General features: G+C 38.3%; 1 protein-coding gene across 2 annotated transcripts in view; it reads right to left on the bottom strand.

The window, feature by feature from the left end:
* Positions 1-16793, bottom strand: part of SMG1 (SMG1 nonsense mediated mRNA decay associated PI3K related kinase) — a 117676-nt gene that overhangs the window by 69327 nt on the left and 31556 nt on the right. For both annotated transcript variants that reach the window (XM_026650633.2, XM_029911304.1), the window contains exons 5-13: positions 14182-14240; positions 11389-11602; positions 7834-7959; positions 7664-7736; positions 6661-6758; positions 5487-5660; positions 3537-3761; positions 2584-2685; positions 1627-1896 (exon numbers count right to left, since the gene is read on the bottom strand). In XM_026650633.2, the coding sequence (XP_026506418.1) occupies positions 1627-1896; positions 2584-2685; positions 3537-3761; positions 5487-5660; positions 6661-6758; positions 7664-7736; positions 7834-7959; positions 11389-11602; positions 14182-14240 (1341 nt within the window). The remainder of the gene's footprint in view (positions 1-1626; positions 1897-2583; positions 2686-3536; positions 3762-5486; positions 5661-6660; positions 6759-7663; positions 7737-7833; positions 7960-11388; positions 11603-14181; positions 14241-16793) is intronic.

Below are 16793 nucleotides of genomic sequence, written 5' to 3'. Positions count from 1 at the left end.
GTCCCGACCGTACTTCGGTCGGGACGCGGGACAAACTCCTCAAAATCAGGACAGTCACGATTTTATCGGGACGTGTGGTCACCCTACACCCGTGGCACCATGGGCCCTGCGCCACTCCCAGAAGCAGCCGGCACCACATCCCTGCGGCCCCTGGGGAAGGGGGGGGCAGAGGGCTCCGCACGCTGCCCTTGCCTGTGGGTACCTCCCCCAAAGCTCCCACTGGCTGGGAAGGGAGAACCATAGCCAATGGGAGCTTTGGGGGAGGTACCCACAGGCAAGGGCAGCGTGCGGAGCCCTCCGCTCTCCCTCCCGCAGGGGCCGTAGTGTCAGACAGTTCTGGGAGCGTCGCGGGTCAGGGGCAGGAAGGGAGCCTGCCCTGGCCCCGGTGCGTGCCACTTCCACCCCGGAGCTGCTGCAGGTAAGCGGTGCCGGGCCGGAGCCCGCACCCCGAACCTCTCCTACACCCTGCACCCCAACCCTCTGCCGTACCCCACAGCCCTCCTGTACCCCAACCCCCTTCCCTGAGCCCCCTCGTATACTCCGCACCCTTCCTCTGCCCCAACCCCTTGCCCTCAGCCCCTTCCTACACATCACACCCCCTCCCACACCTCAACCCCCTGCCCCAGCCCTACATTCATGGCCCTGCATGCAATTTCCCCACCCAGATGTGGCCCTCGGGCCAAAAAGTTTGCCCACCCGTTCTATATACTGTATTCAAATACAGTATATAGTATATACAATTGCCCTTTTTTTTTTTTGGTTGTTTATATTTTAAATGATTTAATGAAAATATATCCTTCATATTTCTGACCTTGTTTGCTAATCTTCTGTTTTGCTGTCCCCATTTTTTAAAAGCACCCTATACATACACTGCCCCAAAAGGTTTATATTCTACCTTGAAAAGACAGAAAACACGACATCAAATGCAAGGTAGCTTTTTACTGTCAGTGAAGATCACTGCAAAAAATATGCCAAAACTACTTTAGGGTACATCTACACTACAGGGGGGAGTCGATTTAAGATACGCAAATTCAGCTACGTGAATAGCGTAGCTGAATTCGACGTATCACAGCCGACTTACCCCGTTGTGAGGACGGCGGCAAAATCGACTTCTGCGGCTTTTTGTCGGCGGCGCTTACTACCACCTCCGCTGGTGGAGTTAGAGCGCCGATTCGGGGATCGATTGTCGCGTCCCGACGGGACGCGATAAATCGATCCCCGAGAGGTCGATTTCTACCCGCCGATTCAGGCGGGTAGTATAGACCAGACCTTAGTCTCTTTCTTGTCTCATCAAGATGATAGAATGTCCTGACAATATCAGAAGCAATAACCATCACACAAGTAAAGTATTGTAATGTAGAAATTACATTTCATCACATCTTTAAGACTAGAAATAATTATTTCAAACAATTTTGTACCATGGAAGTTAATATTAAAACTCCCCCCTCAAAAGTAATGAAGGATCAAGAAAAAGACACCTTAAGTACATATATGCATGCATGAAATGAAGATTATGTGCATTATATAAGTCCACAGACTTGTAGCTATCAATAAAAGCCAAACATTATATGATTTATTGAGCAAAAATTTAAAAAGTATTTATTTTTACTGCAGTTAAATACTTACCCCAATCAATGAGTTTTTAGCATTTCCAATAGTAGTTAGGGCACTGAGGTCAAATATAACTACAAACTTTGCATTAGACACATTGAATACATGGTTCTTAAAAGCATCATGCTGGATTTCAGAACATGCCTCAGGAAGTTGTAGGCTACAAAGGAGACTATTTAGAGCACAGGTCATTTCTCCCAGAATCAATCTGTAAGCAGTCTCCAAAACAGGAATGTTCTTCAGGCTCAATACTGCTTGATAGACAGCATGGGCTGCTGCAACAACCTTGAAAACGAAAAGATTCAAAATGTTATTTAACAGTAAGATATTTCTGAAGTGAAGCTTTCTTGTTAGATGAATGAAAGACTTATGAACATGCATGGTATGACAGTGTCTCGCTCTTCAGATTATTATAATTAACTGTTTCTTTAATTCTTCTAGGCAAATTAAGCTGATCATCACTTTAGGGTACCAAAACTACACCAGTCAATAGTAAAACAAATTAGACTATTTGCCACAAGTAGCTGAACTTTCATTAAGAATCAACTGTAAAACTAAAATTAAAACTGAGTTGATCTTAAAATATATGCTAAAAGCCCTACTGAATAAACTGAGTTAAGATATATTTAGCGTGCACACAAAAAAACCCCAAGTAAACACTGGATTGTAATCCTTTTCTTTTCCACCTTCCAATTTATATTTGCTACAAATGATGCCTATGCAAATTATGAAAACAGTTTTAGAAAAGAATTCTCTTCTGTCTAGTATGTGACAAAGTATGTTTCCTCACATGCCACAACCGAATGAACAATAACCAAACCTGAATTTGGGCTTCTGTTTTCCTAATGAGTTCAGACATCTATGCAACTAACTGTTTTTCTTATGGGGCAAAATTCCATAAGGTAATATACCAGTGCTCTAAAATGGTATTAGAATTGCTGTAGCATATTGGTAGCAACCATCCATCCTTACCTCTTTCTCCTTATGGTAACGGAGTACAAGCAGTTTAGATTCTGGTATAAACAATTTCTCTACAAATGTCGATGGCAATTTTGTATTTATTTGTTCAACAATCTAGAGACAAAACATAAGCACTGATAATATACACATCTTCAATGTAATAATTCTTTATTCAGACACACACATTTATGGCACTAATTTATAGAATTTAATAAATCAGAACCCCTTAAAGATATTTGACTACATTAGAGTTAAGAAATCAGTTACAAAAATAACTAATCTATATCTATGTAAGTTAATGAAAAAACATAATTGCTCTCCCAAAATTCAATATTCAGAGGACAGGCTATTTTTATGCTATCTTATCAACCTAAGTGGAACTCAAACATATAACCAATATAGGTTGATAGATGTAAGTTCTATGGCGATGTGCTAATATGGTTATTTAGCCAACAGAAGGTTAAAATAGTTATTTAGCCAACACCCGGGTTGTTGAGATCAATATTCGGAAGTAATCCGGTATCCAAAGTGTTTAGCCATGGCAGAGTGACTGCATAAACATACTAAATCCTGGTCTCTCTGGCAGTTCATCAAAAATACTGCTACTAATTGCAGAGGAAAGTTAACCTATTGGTTAAAGAATAGGCACTATCCAAAGGTCAAAGGAAAATTATTTTGGATAAACTGGAAACTACTCAGTAACGGGACTAAGTAGGAGGGCTATCAGCACAAGTTCTACCAGCTTTTCGAAATGATTACCAACATTTGATAGGTTTTTGTTTGTTAATTTTGTGGTGTGTTTTTTTCGGGGGGGAGGGGGGAATACAAGACATTGAAGTCGACGAAAAGGAAGCAAATATCATGATTTACTGTTAAAGCAGTTTGTTATTCAGGTGCCTGAATGAGATATGATAAATAATTTTTTCTAATTAAAAAGCCCGACAAAAATGAGAATTTGTATGTACCAGTGTCAATAAATTCAAGACCGAGATGATATAATCGGTACCACAAGTCTGGCAATTCTCCAGTTGATCTAAGCCATATGTGATGACCATGTCACAGTGTATAGTCATACTCGGGTCCAAACTACCAAGTAAAACCCCAACACACTCATTGGCAGCCGTCAGTACAGCCTCAGAGAAGAACACTTGGTTCGCTGTAGTCACACATCTCATTACTCTGTACAGAACCTGGAAAAGAAGGAAAGTGAATTCAAGTCAGTTTAACTAGTATTAGATGTTATTTAAGCATAGGGAAAAACCCACATCCATTTGAAACTACATAGAATCATAGAAATGCAGGGCTAGAAGGGACATCAAGAGGTCATCTAATCCACCCATACCCCCATCAGGCAGCAAGATTAAGTACATCTAGAACATCCCTGCCAGATAGCTGTCTAATCTTTTCTTTAAAAACCACCAAGAATGGGGATTCCACAACCTCCTTAGGAAACCTGTTTCAGTGCTTAACTATCCTTAGAGTTAGAAAGTTTTTCTTAATATCTAACCTAAAACTCTTGTGCTGCAAACTAAGCTGATTACTTCTTGTCCTACCCTTGATGGGTAGGAAAACAACTGATCACCACACTCCTTGTAACAATCTTTTACATATTTGAAGACCATTATGTCCCCCCAGAGTCTTCTCTCCTATAGACTAAACATGTCCAGGCTTTTTAACCTTTCCTCAAAGGTCATGTTTTCTAAACCTCTTATTTTTGTTGCTCTCCTCTAGAGACTCTCAAATTTGTCCACATTTTTCTTAAAGTGTGATGTCCAAAACTGGACAAAGTACTCCATCTGAGGCTTCACCAGTGCTGAGTAGAGTGGAATAATTGCCTTCCGTGTCTTACATATGACATTCCTGTTAATCATCTCAGAATCCAGCACTACTATGCACTGGAGCAAGTTCTTTGAACATTTTTAATATTTATTTTGACAATGTGCATTTATATTTTTATTAAATACAAAAAATGCAACAACCCCAAATTTAGAATAATTTTAAAGACAACGAATTAAAAGCAGCACTGAAACACAGAGTTAAAGTAATTACTCTGGGTCCTATCTAGCTTGAAACTGAAGTCAATGGTAGAACTTCTATTGTGTTCAGTGAGAAAAGAACTGGGCTTCTTTTCTCAACTTGTCCAACAAGGGTCTCATATTTAAGTGCCTGTGCACATGTCAATCAAAGACAACCTTAGACCCCAATAATGAAATCTGTGCAGGTGGACCCTTATGCCTGCAAGGAGTCCCAGATTTATCAATGGGATTCGGTACAGGCATAGGTCCACCCACTCCGATCCAACTGCAGGATCAGGACCTTAATACTGAGTTTCCTTCTTTTGATGAAACTGGATCTTTGTTGCCTTAATTGTGATTGTAACCCATTAATTATTTTTGTATTACAAATGTAAGAACAAAAGTCACCTTCTCATACTGTGCAATACTACCTATTCCAAAAGATACTCTAAAATGAAAGAACTTCTTATATATCAGATTTCAACTAGATGAAAATTAGAAAGGGATGAAGTACAAACCTCTAGCTGGCTATAATTACACTCCAGTTTTTTTAAAGCACCATGATAACTTGCACAAATGGTTACATGAACAGAGCATAACAAATGTCTATAGCCAGGTCAGACTGAAAAACCTTTGCAAAAATACTTACATCAAATACACTGTGGTTTCTGGTATATATGGCTATCACAGGCCTAAGTCACAATCACTACTAAATATTAGTAGTTTCTGATACTGTTAGCTGTCAAACAAATCTAGTCCTTGAATAAAGTTGATCATGAGTACATTTGTATGCTGCCAAATTTTGCAAAAATATGGAAGTTGGGTTTCATTATTATTTACAATAAATTTACCAGCAAATATTTCTTAATAAGTAGCATGGAACAGGTACGGAAATCTTACATCAGTTACATATGCTTCAGTAATTGGTTGTCCTCTAATTGGGCTGAAGCGTTCCCCAATACTCCTCACCACAGTGCTGAAAACCCGAAGAAGTGCAGCTAATTTAGGTAGTGATACTGAAGGAGGAGGAATATCTTCATCCACTGATTCTCCAGAGGCCACATGACTGAGGTCCTAGATAGGAAAATTTATGTCATTAGGTAATAAGTACAAGCAGTACTAATATAGACAAAGTATATATAAAATTCAGTTTTAATATCAGACATATCCATGTGTATCACAATAAATATGACAACACTAAGAAGCCCAGCATTTCCTCGCATAGCTTCAGCAAGCTGTAATTATACTTGTTAATTAAAGATTACAAGCAACACAAAATGTCTGGAAAACTGTATTTACATTAGCCCAGTGTATACAGTCACCACAAATTTTGAGATAGATTACTGGTGTACAAATTACAGATGCATTATTGTTGTGATTTATAGCAAAATAAAACCAGTTACCATATTAAATAAGATTTAAGAAGCAACTTCCTTTTTTATGTTGTCTTTTCAATTATTGTGAACATCTCAATTTCATCTCATCTGTTTTAACAGGAAATCATGATGGCGACAAAATTACAAACTAGCGGAAAATGCTAAGAAAAGCTTGTCTCTCTCACCAACAGAAGCTGGTTGGTTCAATAAAAGACATTACCTCACCTACCTCGTCTCTAAGAAAATGCAGTATTGTACCCCTGTGTTTCAATACGCGTGTCTTAAACACATCCCAGAGCTACTGACTAATCACTTACAAAAGATCATTGTTACTTCTCTATTCCCATCGTCAAAATTACAGACCTCCTAAAAACAAGAGGGGCTGACTTTAATGGGGCTAGGATTTAATCCAAGAAGTACATCAGTATGCAAGCATCTTTATTTTATATTCTACAAGTGTATGCAGCATTTGAATCCCCTCCCATCAACCCCACATCTTTATTTCAACATACATTCTATAAACTTGACAAAACAAGGTAATATGAACAGACCTACACAAGGTGGGTGAGGTAATACCTTTTATTGGATAAACTTATGTTGGAGAGAGACGAGCTTTCAAGCTTACACAGAGCTCTTCAAACAGGCCTTTATGGAAATATTATAACTCTTAATACTGCTGCACAATAAACTTTGCTTACCTCAGCATATGCCTCCATATCCTCTAGAAACTGACCCAAAAGTGTGGTGGAAAAAGCAAGATCAGCTACCCAAAATGGCTCCAAGCTCTGTAGCCATCCTGCAGAAGTCAGACCAAGTGAAATAGATTGTTACAAGCAAGGTAGAACACAGGTATAAAATTTCAGATACATATTACTGAAGAACGAAAAAGATTACTCATTTACTTTTTTTTTTTTTTTAAACAAAATTATTTTTATTTATAATTATCTGTATTACAGTAACACAAAAAGCCTCAAGGAGATTGGGTTCCTACTGAGCTATACACTGCTTAAGTATATTGTAAGAAAGTCTACAGTTTAAACAGACAAAGGAAACATTAGTCCCCTTTTACAGATGAGCACCTGAGGCATAGAGAGATTAAGTGACATGCCCAAAGTCACCACAGGAAGTCTGTGGTAAAGCCAGGAAATTAACTTCAGTCTCCTGAATCCCAATCCATCCTTCCTTTTTTCCAACACAACATTATTTTTAAAGGTGCTCAAGAAGGAGGTTATGTTTTCAGAAGTTCACTTGAGGGTTGATAACTGTAAGAATGATTTAATTCTCTCTAATAGAGAAAGCAAATGGCGTTTAAATGTAGACTGGCTAAAATGTCCTTTAATTAAATTTTAACTGACTGACATGTAGGGTATATGACAATAGGTTTTTTGGTTCTGAGTTCTATGAATACATTAAGTCTCCCATATATCCAGACATTTTTATTTTGGTTTTATGTAAACTCATTTACCCTATGTGGGGAGGAACTGCATTGGACTTTTAATAATTCATGAATGCCACTTACTTGGAGGGGTTGCCAATGAGTGACAAGAGGTATCCTCTGTCTGGGGATCAGGCAGATTGCCTCCACAGCAGTGTGCGCGCAGTGGCAGTGAGCAACACGTAGAAATAAATCCTCATCCTCCACAAGGTGGAGCAGAACACTAATAGGTCACCACATGTAACAATTTTATAGACCAAACTTACCAGACACCTGCTGTGTCAGAGAAGGTTTCTGAGTGTGATCTATATGCCACCCAACCAATATGTCAACTGTGTCCTTGAAAGCAAAGAAAAAGGTAAGTCACCTATGTGATGTGCTATGTCAATGTTTTATACAATAAGAGGGGGCAGAAGAATGTCAGGCACACGCTTACCCTAAAATTGGTGCTGAAAATATGTGGGTAACATCGGGACACCAGAAGGATGCACTTAACACATTTGCACAGTAACTCTGGTGTATCCACATTTTCTAGAATGGACTGCAGGCTGGTCATTACAAGCTTAAAAAGAGTCACAAATAAAAAAAATTACTAGTCTTTTTAATATTTTTGAATAAGCTGAAATGTCATGAATGTTGTTAAATCGATTGTAACCTTGACTGGCATAAGAAAGGTCTGCTACAAAACAGATGGCTGCTCATTGTTAAGATTCAAGCAACAGGTATTTGTATAGTATTTTGATGTATAGTATATATTTTCTGCCTTCCTATGAAACATGGAAATGCCAAGACGTGAAAGGGTGGAAAATGATAGGTCAACAATGACAAACTTATTTAAGCTTACTAGGAATTACAGAGACTAATAAGGGTACCAGGGGAGAGGGGTTGCATGGTGTTAGGGTTTCCATGGTGTTAGGGTTTCCAACCAACTACAAAAAGACTTGAAGGTTCCCCTAACAATCGTTCTTACACTTGCATGGGCTGAACATATGGATGGATCTTCCAAAATACCTGAGGTTCGCAAAGGGCTTGTCTTCACTAGACTTTTTACATCCAGTTAGGAGATATTTAACATTCATAAAGACTATGTGGTCACTCCTCACTTTGATCCAGGCTACAAGCATTCATGCTTTATCCTAGGGAGAGAAGCCTTGTCTTTCCTAAGGCCTGGCCTACACACTCACAAGTTAGGTCTACATAGCTACACTGATCAGGGGTGTGAAGAAAAAAAAACCCACAACGTATCCCTGATCAACACAGCTATGCTGACCTTCCCTCCCCCATGTAGATGCAACTATGTTGACGGTAGGGTGACCAGAAGAGGGGAAGAAAATATCGGGACACATTTGGGGGGGGGGGGGGGGACACCAAAAACCAAAAAAAAAAAAAAAAAAAAAAAAAGTGCTGCCGGCGGATATCGGAACAAATTGTGTCCCGACCAAAGATTTTATCGGGACGTCTGGTCAACGTATCTAATTTCATTCGTGGAGGTAGTGTTCCTACACGGATGGAAAAACACCTTCCAATGTCAGCGTAGCTATGCCAGCATAGCCCTGGAGCACAGACATGTCAACAGAAGGGATTTTTTCATCCGTGTAGGAACACCACCACCCAAACTAAGGGTATGTCTACACTACACAAACTACAATGGCACAGCTACAGCACTGCAGCTCAGTGGTACCTAGGTTGATGGAAGAACTATTCCATCGACCTAGCCACATCTACGCCAGGGTTAGGTCAACCTAATTACAGTGTTCAAGGGGCGAAATTGTTCACAGCCTTGAATGATGTAGCTATGTCAACCTAATTTTTAAGTGCAGACCAAGTCTCCAGACTGTAGACACAATCTAAAGGTAAAGCATAAACTCATGCCTTGTTTCTCTAGAGTTTATCTTGTCTTAACTGACTGACAATTAACACCTTTTAAAAGACAGTTTGAATACTTTTTACCCAAACATTTGGGATTTACTGTAGGCTCACCCCCAGGGTAAATCACAAATATTTTTAGCTTGGAGCGACTGTCTGGAGAAGGGGAGTGTGGCGCTATAGCCACTCCATAACAAAACATTTAAGAGATGGAAAAAAGTGTAAGGTACCTTAGGCCAAAGGCTAACTGAAGTGACCACTAAATAAAACGAGCTCCTTGACTATAATTAGCATTTTTCCTACAGACTTCTTCCACTGAAGGAATCCTCATAAGTGACAGTGACAAAAAAGTTTAGCGTTTCAAAATGAGCGTAGCAACTGTGCTACAGGTGTGGACCTGGTCTACACTTAAAACTTTTGTCAGCGTAGTTATATCAGTAAGGTGTGTGATTTTTCTCCAACCTTGATTGACATAGCTATGCCAGCTAAAGCCCTAGCATAGATGCAGTTAAACTGGCAAGAGTCCTTTTGCCGGTATAGCTTAGGCCTGGTCTACACTACAAAAGGTTTGCCAGTATAGTTATACCACTTTAACTATTCTAGCATACTCTTCTAAGGCTACGTCTTCACTACCCGCCGATCCGGCGGGTAGCAATCGGTTTATCGGGGATCGACTTACCGCGTCTCGTGAGGACGCGGTAAAATCGATCCCTGATCGCTCTGCCGTCGACTCCGGAAATCCACCTCGACAAGAGGCGGCAGCGGAGTCGGCGGCAGCGCGGCAGCGGTCGGCTTTCCCCCGTCCTCACCACCAGGTAAGCCGACCTAAAATACGCAACTTCAGCTACGGTATTCACGTAGCTGAAGTTGCGTATCTTAGGTCGGAACACCGCTGTAGTGTAGACCTAGCCTAATATAGATGCAACTTATACTGGCAAAACAGTTTTACTGCCAGTATAACTCTTACCAGTTCCCTGAACAAAATAAGCTATACTGGCAAGATGACTTTTCTGCCAGTGTAACTGCTTCTATACTATGGCTTTTGCCACCATATCTGTCGGTCAAGGATAGGAGGAGAAAAAAAAACCCTAGTGTAGACACAGCTATACTGGCAAAAGAGTCCTTTTGCCAGTAAAGTTTATTTGTGAAATGGCGTAAGCTATATTGGCAATAGAACTCTTTTACTAATATAATTTCTGTCTACACTAGAAGGTTTGCCAGAATGGCTATCTATACTAGGGCTTTTGCCAGCATAACTATGTCAGTCATAATTATGCTAGCAAAAAACTTTTAAATACAGACCAAGCCTTACTCCATTTTAGAAACTGGTTTAAGCTATACTAGCAAAAGAACATCTCCAACTATGGCAGTTTGCCAACATAACTCTACCAGCAAACCAGCTCTACCAGCATATCTATACCAGCAAACCCTTTTAAGCGTAGGCAGGTCTCCCTATCAAAAACAATCCAGGAAACTGATGAAGTCATGAATACTCACAAGAACAAAACGAGATGAAGAGTAAAAAGGTGCAAATTAAAATACAAGGCAAACACAAGCTAGTGCTCTGGTGGACCTTCCAGCCACCAGGCTGATTTTAAATACTTCACAGCCCTCATTCTGGACAGATGATATTTCAGATGTCCTTATGACTGAAAATAAAAAAAATTCAAGGAGAGGGAAGGTCTGGCAAGTTTTGCTGCCAAGTCTTCCAGTTTAATCAAGTAAAAAGGTGGAAAAAATTGCTATAATAACCAAGAGCAGGCAGCAATGTCACAAGAAGTGAGCTAAAATAGTAGTTTTAGTTCTAAAATACTTACAGACTAGATATTAACCAAGAACAGAAGAAGGACATTTCATACATCCTATGTAAAGATTTTTCAAACTATAACCCAGTTATCACATTTTTAAAGGAAAATTAAATTAAAATCTCATAAAATATTAAACTTTTTTATTCCAAAATGTAAAATGTGTTTTTCACAGGGTTATGTATCTCTATTATTCTAACACCCTGACTGCTTACTCTCTTCATGTGTTCATTTTACTAAAAGCAATGATTTGATTCAAGCTGTGCATCAATACAATACCGGAAAAGCAATAATGCCCCAATTTTAACTTTTATTCTTACCTGCATTACAGATGAAAAGGCTTTCTTTTCTCCCACAGTCTCTAGTGCTTTGTAGGTTGCACGCAAGTAAAGAAGTTTAACTTCATCTTTAGTGGATGAGCTAAATTTGCTAAAAATCCATTTAAAGATCTTCTCAGCCTCGTAGCTCAAAGAAGCACAAAGAAGGCCAAGACAGCAAGCTCCCTCTTGTCTCAGTTCTTGAAGCAATTTGCTACTGTATTTATATAAAAAAATTAATTTAAGCTTTCAGAAGGTAAAAGCAGTTAGACCTTTTACACAGGGAACAAGTACAAGAAAAAATCTTGAACATATTCAGTAAAAACATTTTGCACAAGCAATCTTTTCTAACGCAAAAAAAACCATGACTATATGAAGCTATTGTATTCCTTCCATTAAAAGCTGCACCCGCCATTTAGATGAGTTATATAAAAATGAGTAATATGAAATGGATTTCCACTAAACAAGTCTATATAAATATGGAAATACTACACTTAGATTGGCAAAACTATTTTAGATCTGCCATCTGATGAACAAATCTCCCCTTGTAAACAGACAGCTGACTTTAGACACAATAATATATAGCAAGGGTAAAGTTCAGGACCTGGCTCTCTCAGACACCACCTCCCATGCTCCACTTGCAAGAGATTCTATCTGCTCATGTGCTCTTCTGGCAACCATACAAAATGACCTCATTATTGCCTATGGCAATGCACTCTTAATGGGAGATCCTCCAGAACTAACTCCCTCTCACACTACATGAGAACTTATGTCTGGCCATTTTCTAGAAACCATGTAAAACAGTTTTCATTTAGTTTTTAGTTGGATTGTGTTTCTTTCTTGTATGAAGTTTGTCTATTGGCCAATGGGGAGGCTTAAGAAAATACTAGTTTCTTTCTTTCTTTCATGTCTAACATTAATATTAATTTTATTTTAATTTAAGTTATAGCACATAGGTACCAAGGTTGCATTTAGCACAAAATTTCTGTAATCTGTACGCTCCTATAATTAGATATTCAAATGAGTAAATCTTGGGTTCTCTTGTTCCCCAATCCCCCGAGGATAACTTACTTCCTTTACATTATAATAAAGCTCCAGTATTCTATGTATAACATTTAAAAACTTGAAGAGTCCAACTATTTAATTCAGCCAGCAGAAAACACAGCAAAATAAAACTGACAGATTCAGAAGCTACTGTAGTGAAAATGAACTTTCAGGTTAAGTTAAAAAGTTAAAAAATGCTAATGCTTAAGGTATGAATTATTTTCATTATTTAGGAACCTAGGAATTACGTACAATACCAGATCAACTCAGCAGTCTGTGTAGATCAGTATCCTGTTTAGCAGTTGCACTAGATATTTCAAAGAAGGGTACAAAAAACCCCATAGCAGACAATGATGGAATAACCTGCTCACAAAAGAAGCTTCCCTCTAACACTTGTCACTTAGTGGGTTTGCTTATGTCCAGCAGCATGAAGGGTGGGTGGGTGGGTGTCTCTCTCTCTCTCTCTCATATGCAGTTATGGATGTTCTTATTTACCCATACAAATGAATCATTCTCTTTTGAGTGCTACTTAAATTCTTAGTCCCAATGATTTCTAGCTGCATTTAGTTCCAAAGGTTAGTTATGTGTTGTGTAAAATTTTACTCCCTTGTAACCAGATTTAATGTCTCCTTCATTATATGTATAGCGACAGAGACAAGAGGTGGATTTGGGTGTCTGTAGAAATTTTGGAAAAAGGCTACTATATAAACAAAGGAGTAGGAAACTATTATGGAGAGATGCGAATTGAAGATGGATATACTATCAAACAGCTTTTAAAAAACAAGCTAAAGTTAATTTTTTTTTAATTTTGTAGAATTTGTTCATATTGAAAGATCTCCTGAATTTGAAACAAAAAAAAAGTCAACTGAAGGATTATTTTAAAAACCTCACTCTGAACAGGGATATTAGTGACTTTTACTAAACAGTGGCCAGCTCAATACACATCGTGAAACGGGACCAGTAGCTTTGTGAAAGTATCCTTGGCAACTTGACAGGATTAGAAAGCTGATCGTAATACAATACATATAATGTATCATGTTGGATGAAAGCCAAGAGGGGCTTTCTGCTGCAATGACCACCAAATAAAAGTTTGTCAAAATACCTATGGCTACTAATGAGCATTTATACTAATCTTACATACTAATCTACATTTTAATTATAGCAACTGAGAATAAACAAGTGTCAATGATGTTATTCAACCTTTCAGTTACAGCGATATCATAACCCCTTGCAAATAACAATCACTTTTCTACATGAAAATTCTGTACGTTATTGTTAAAAGTAGCATCTAAGATTTTAAAAAAAAAGTAAACATCTCAGAAATATAAGGCACGTGTCATTTTTGCACTTCAGCAATGTGGGTGGGATTTTCTGACATGCCTAAGAGTTGGAACCCCAACTCCCTTAAGGATTTTTTAAAATTCCACCCTACTCATATAACTTGTCATGTCTATGAAGTATGACTTCATAGACAGTTGGAGAAAAAATGTCTTTTTGCACTGTGTTTACTTTGTGAAACTGACTCTACATACTTCCAACAGTCAGTTTCATCCTTGCCGCTAACACAGGAGCAGACAAGCACTTAAAAATGTTTAAAAGGATTTTTTATTTTAAGTCAGAGCACAATATTTGAAAAGGTACTCTATAAGAAAATGGACATTTTAGAAATTAGTCAATTTGCAAAAATTTAAGTGGACAGTTTCCCTTTAAAACTTTTGGACTGCTTCGTTTTTCTAGCTTATTGCAGCTTACCTTTCATTAAGCACATCATGTATGGCAGTCAGGATATTATCCAGTTGTTTAACTAGTACCTGCAATAGTTAAAGGATATACACTTAAAACTGTCATAATTGCTACTGCAATAAAAAGCCTTCCTACACTAACATTAAAACATTATTAGCAACAGTGGACTGCTATTATATCTTCCCTGAACATCATACACAGCTATGAATTATTTTAAATAGATTTGTAATACTGTGCTACAGATTATTTTTCATACCTATCTGCACTTGCTAGGAAAGCTTACTAACATACCGCGATTAAGCCTAAATGCAGTTCTCACTAATACTGTTGCATCACAAACATGAAGAGAGCCTTATCTCCAGTACAGTAGAACTTTAGAGTTACAAACACCAGAATTACGAATTGACCAGTCAACCAGACACCTCATTTGGAACCGGAAGTACACAATCACGCAGCAGCAGAGACCAAAAAATCCAAAAACACAGTACAGTATTGTGTTCACATAAACTACTAAAAAAAAAAAAAAAAAAGGAACGCAGCATTTTTCTTCTGCATAGTAAAATTTCAAAACTGTATTAAGTCAATGTTCAGTTGTAAACTTTTAAAAGAACCACCATAACGTTTTGTTCAGAGTTACGAACATTTCGAACAACCTCCATTCCTGAGGTGTTCGTAACTGAGGTTCTACTGTAATGTCTTCAACAGGTACACACTTTTGTGTTGACCATCAGGTATATCAGCAGAATAACCCTTTAACTGATGAGTTAAGGCTGTGGGGTATTAAAAACAAAAAACAAGTTTTGTTAGGTGATCCTAACTTTGGAAAACAGTAACATCTCTTATTTTGCAAAGGTAATTATTGCTGAAGCTAGAGGAATAGTTATTTGCATGGTGTATACTGCAGTGCATAGTCAAACAAAAATACATTAATTGCAATAGTATTAGGCACTATGTAGCAAAAAACATAACATGTTTTCAAAATGAATTCTCCTACTTTTATGTTTTCTTTATTTATAAAACATGTTTACCTTCTAATGTGCTTTGGGGGAAAAGTGTGTGGCCACTTCAAAAATCTTACATTCTGATAAATACTGATCCACTTCAGAAAACAATGGCAAAATAAGAGGGTCTGTGTGCTCGACTCCCTCAGAATTCCATGGTGTCATTGTAAAGGATCCCCAACTTGTTTTATTTCTGGGAAAGAAAGTATGAAAAAGCATAGGATACCATGGAACAAGGAGGGGGGAGTCTTATGCAGGCTTTGCGAGACAGAATGCAAAAACGGTGGTGGCATCTAGTGCTTACAAACATTTTGGGCTTGTCTACACTATGCAGCTTTTAGCGACAAGGCTGTGTCGACACAACCTTGTCGCTAAGAGTCAGTGTGTGTGAACCCTCTCTGTCAGTATTTTGTCGGCACTTTTGCCAACAAAATACTTCCAGCCCTGCGAGCAGCATTAGCTTTGTCGGCAGGACAAAGCCGCGTTCACACTGCCACATGCATTGGCAAAACTTTTGTCTTTCGCAGGGGCGGGGAGCGGCTTTTTAAAGTACCCTTGAAAGACAAAAGTTTTGTCGACAACATCGCAGTGTAGACAAGCCCTATGGCTCACTAAAAATCTTTGTCTTGAGTATGTTTTAAAGTTTTGGCTCAAGATTATGTCAGGAACATTATCTGCTCATAACTAAACATTTTAGTCATGAAAAGTGTAGTTCCTGGAATTGTCTAAGTTAAAGAAAATATTTCCTTTATAAAAATATTAATGGTTTGACACTGTTGAGAGGCTTTGACAGTGTTCTGATAGGTAACGTGTGAAAAGTATGATACTTAGTGTTCTAATTGTTTGTAGGTCTATTCTAAAACTTTCTTCACTGTTGAGTTAAGGACAAGTTAGATTGCCATTGCCACTACGTTCTGAGAAATACAGCTGCAAGTCTACTGTATCTTCCCTAGTGTTATGAAAGGTCTAAATTAAAAAGATTATGAAAAACTGAGGTTGGATTGAGGATGAAGAAGGGCATGGGTGAAGAGGTTGACAAAAAATGGGAGCCTGAGCCAAGGTCCTACAAATAAAATGATATGAAGAGATTTTTAGCAAGTGCTCATAATTTCAGCTAGGCTAACCCTTAATTTTGAAGTCCTGTCGTCATGCTAGCATACTAAAATGACAGTGCTCTCAACTGTCCCATTTTGAGGAATCTTAACTTCTCCCACATTAAAAAACAAAACACTTATACTCCACCCCAAAATAAACAACATGAAGAGCTCAGATGCCCATCAGTATTTTTTTCCTGAGCATACTTGTGAAAAATCCCAAGGCCATTGGAGAGCTTGAGAGAGATAACTAAGCCTAAAACCATGAAAGATCCACAAGGGGTAGGGGGTGGAATAGGCCTATGTTAGATTCCAAAAAGATGTTTATAAATACATGTGAACTAAAATTCACATGTAAAAGTAGTCTGGCCTCCCAGCTACTTATGCTTAATTTTTATTCCAATTAGCATCAGATAAGACTTTTTATGAGTAATGGGTTCCTTCAGAAGTTTTAACAGCATTGTGGCTATGAAAAGCATAAAACAGGCATGCACTTCACTGGGAGTATTCTTATGCCTTAGTCTTT

The sequence above is a fragment of the Terrapene carolina genome, unplaced genomic scaffold (genome assembly GCF_002925995.2).
Source record: "Terrapene carolina triunguis isolate 2854851 unplaced genomic scaffold, T_m_triunguis-2.0 Scaffold93, whole genome shotgun sequence".
Classification (NCBI taxonomy): domain Eukaryota; kingdom Metazoa; phylum Chordata; order Testudines; family Emydidae; genus Terrapene; species Terrapene triunguis.
This window is presented reverse-complemented; position numbering and strand designations above follow the sequence as displayed.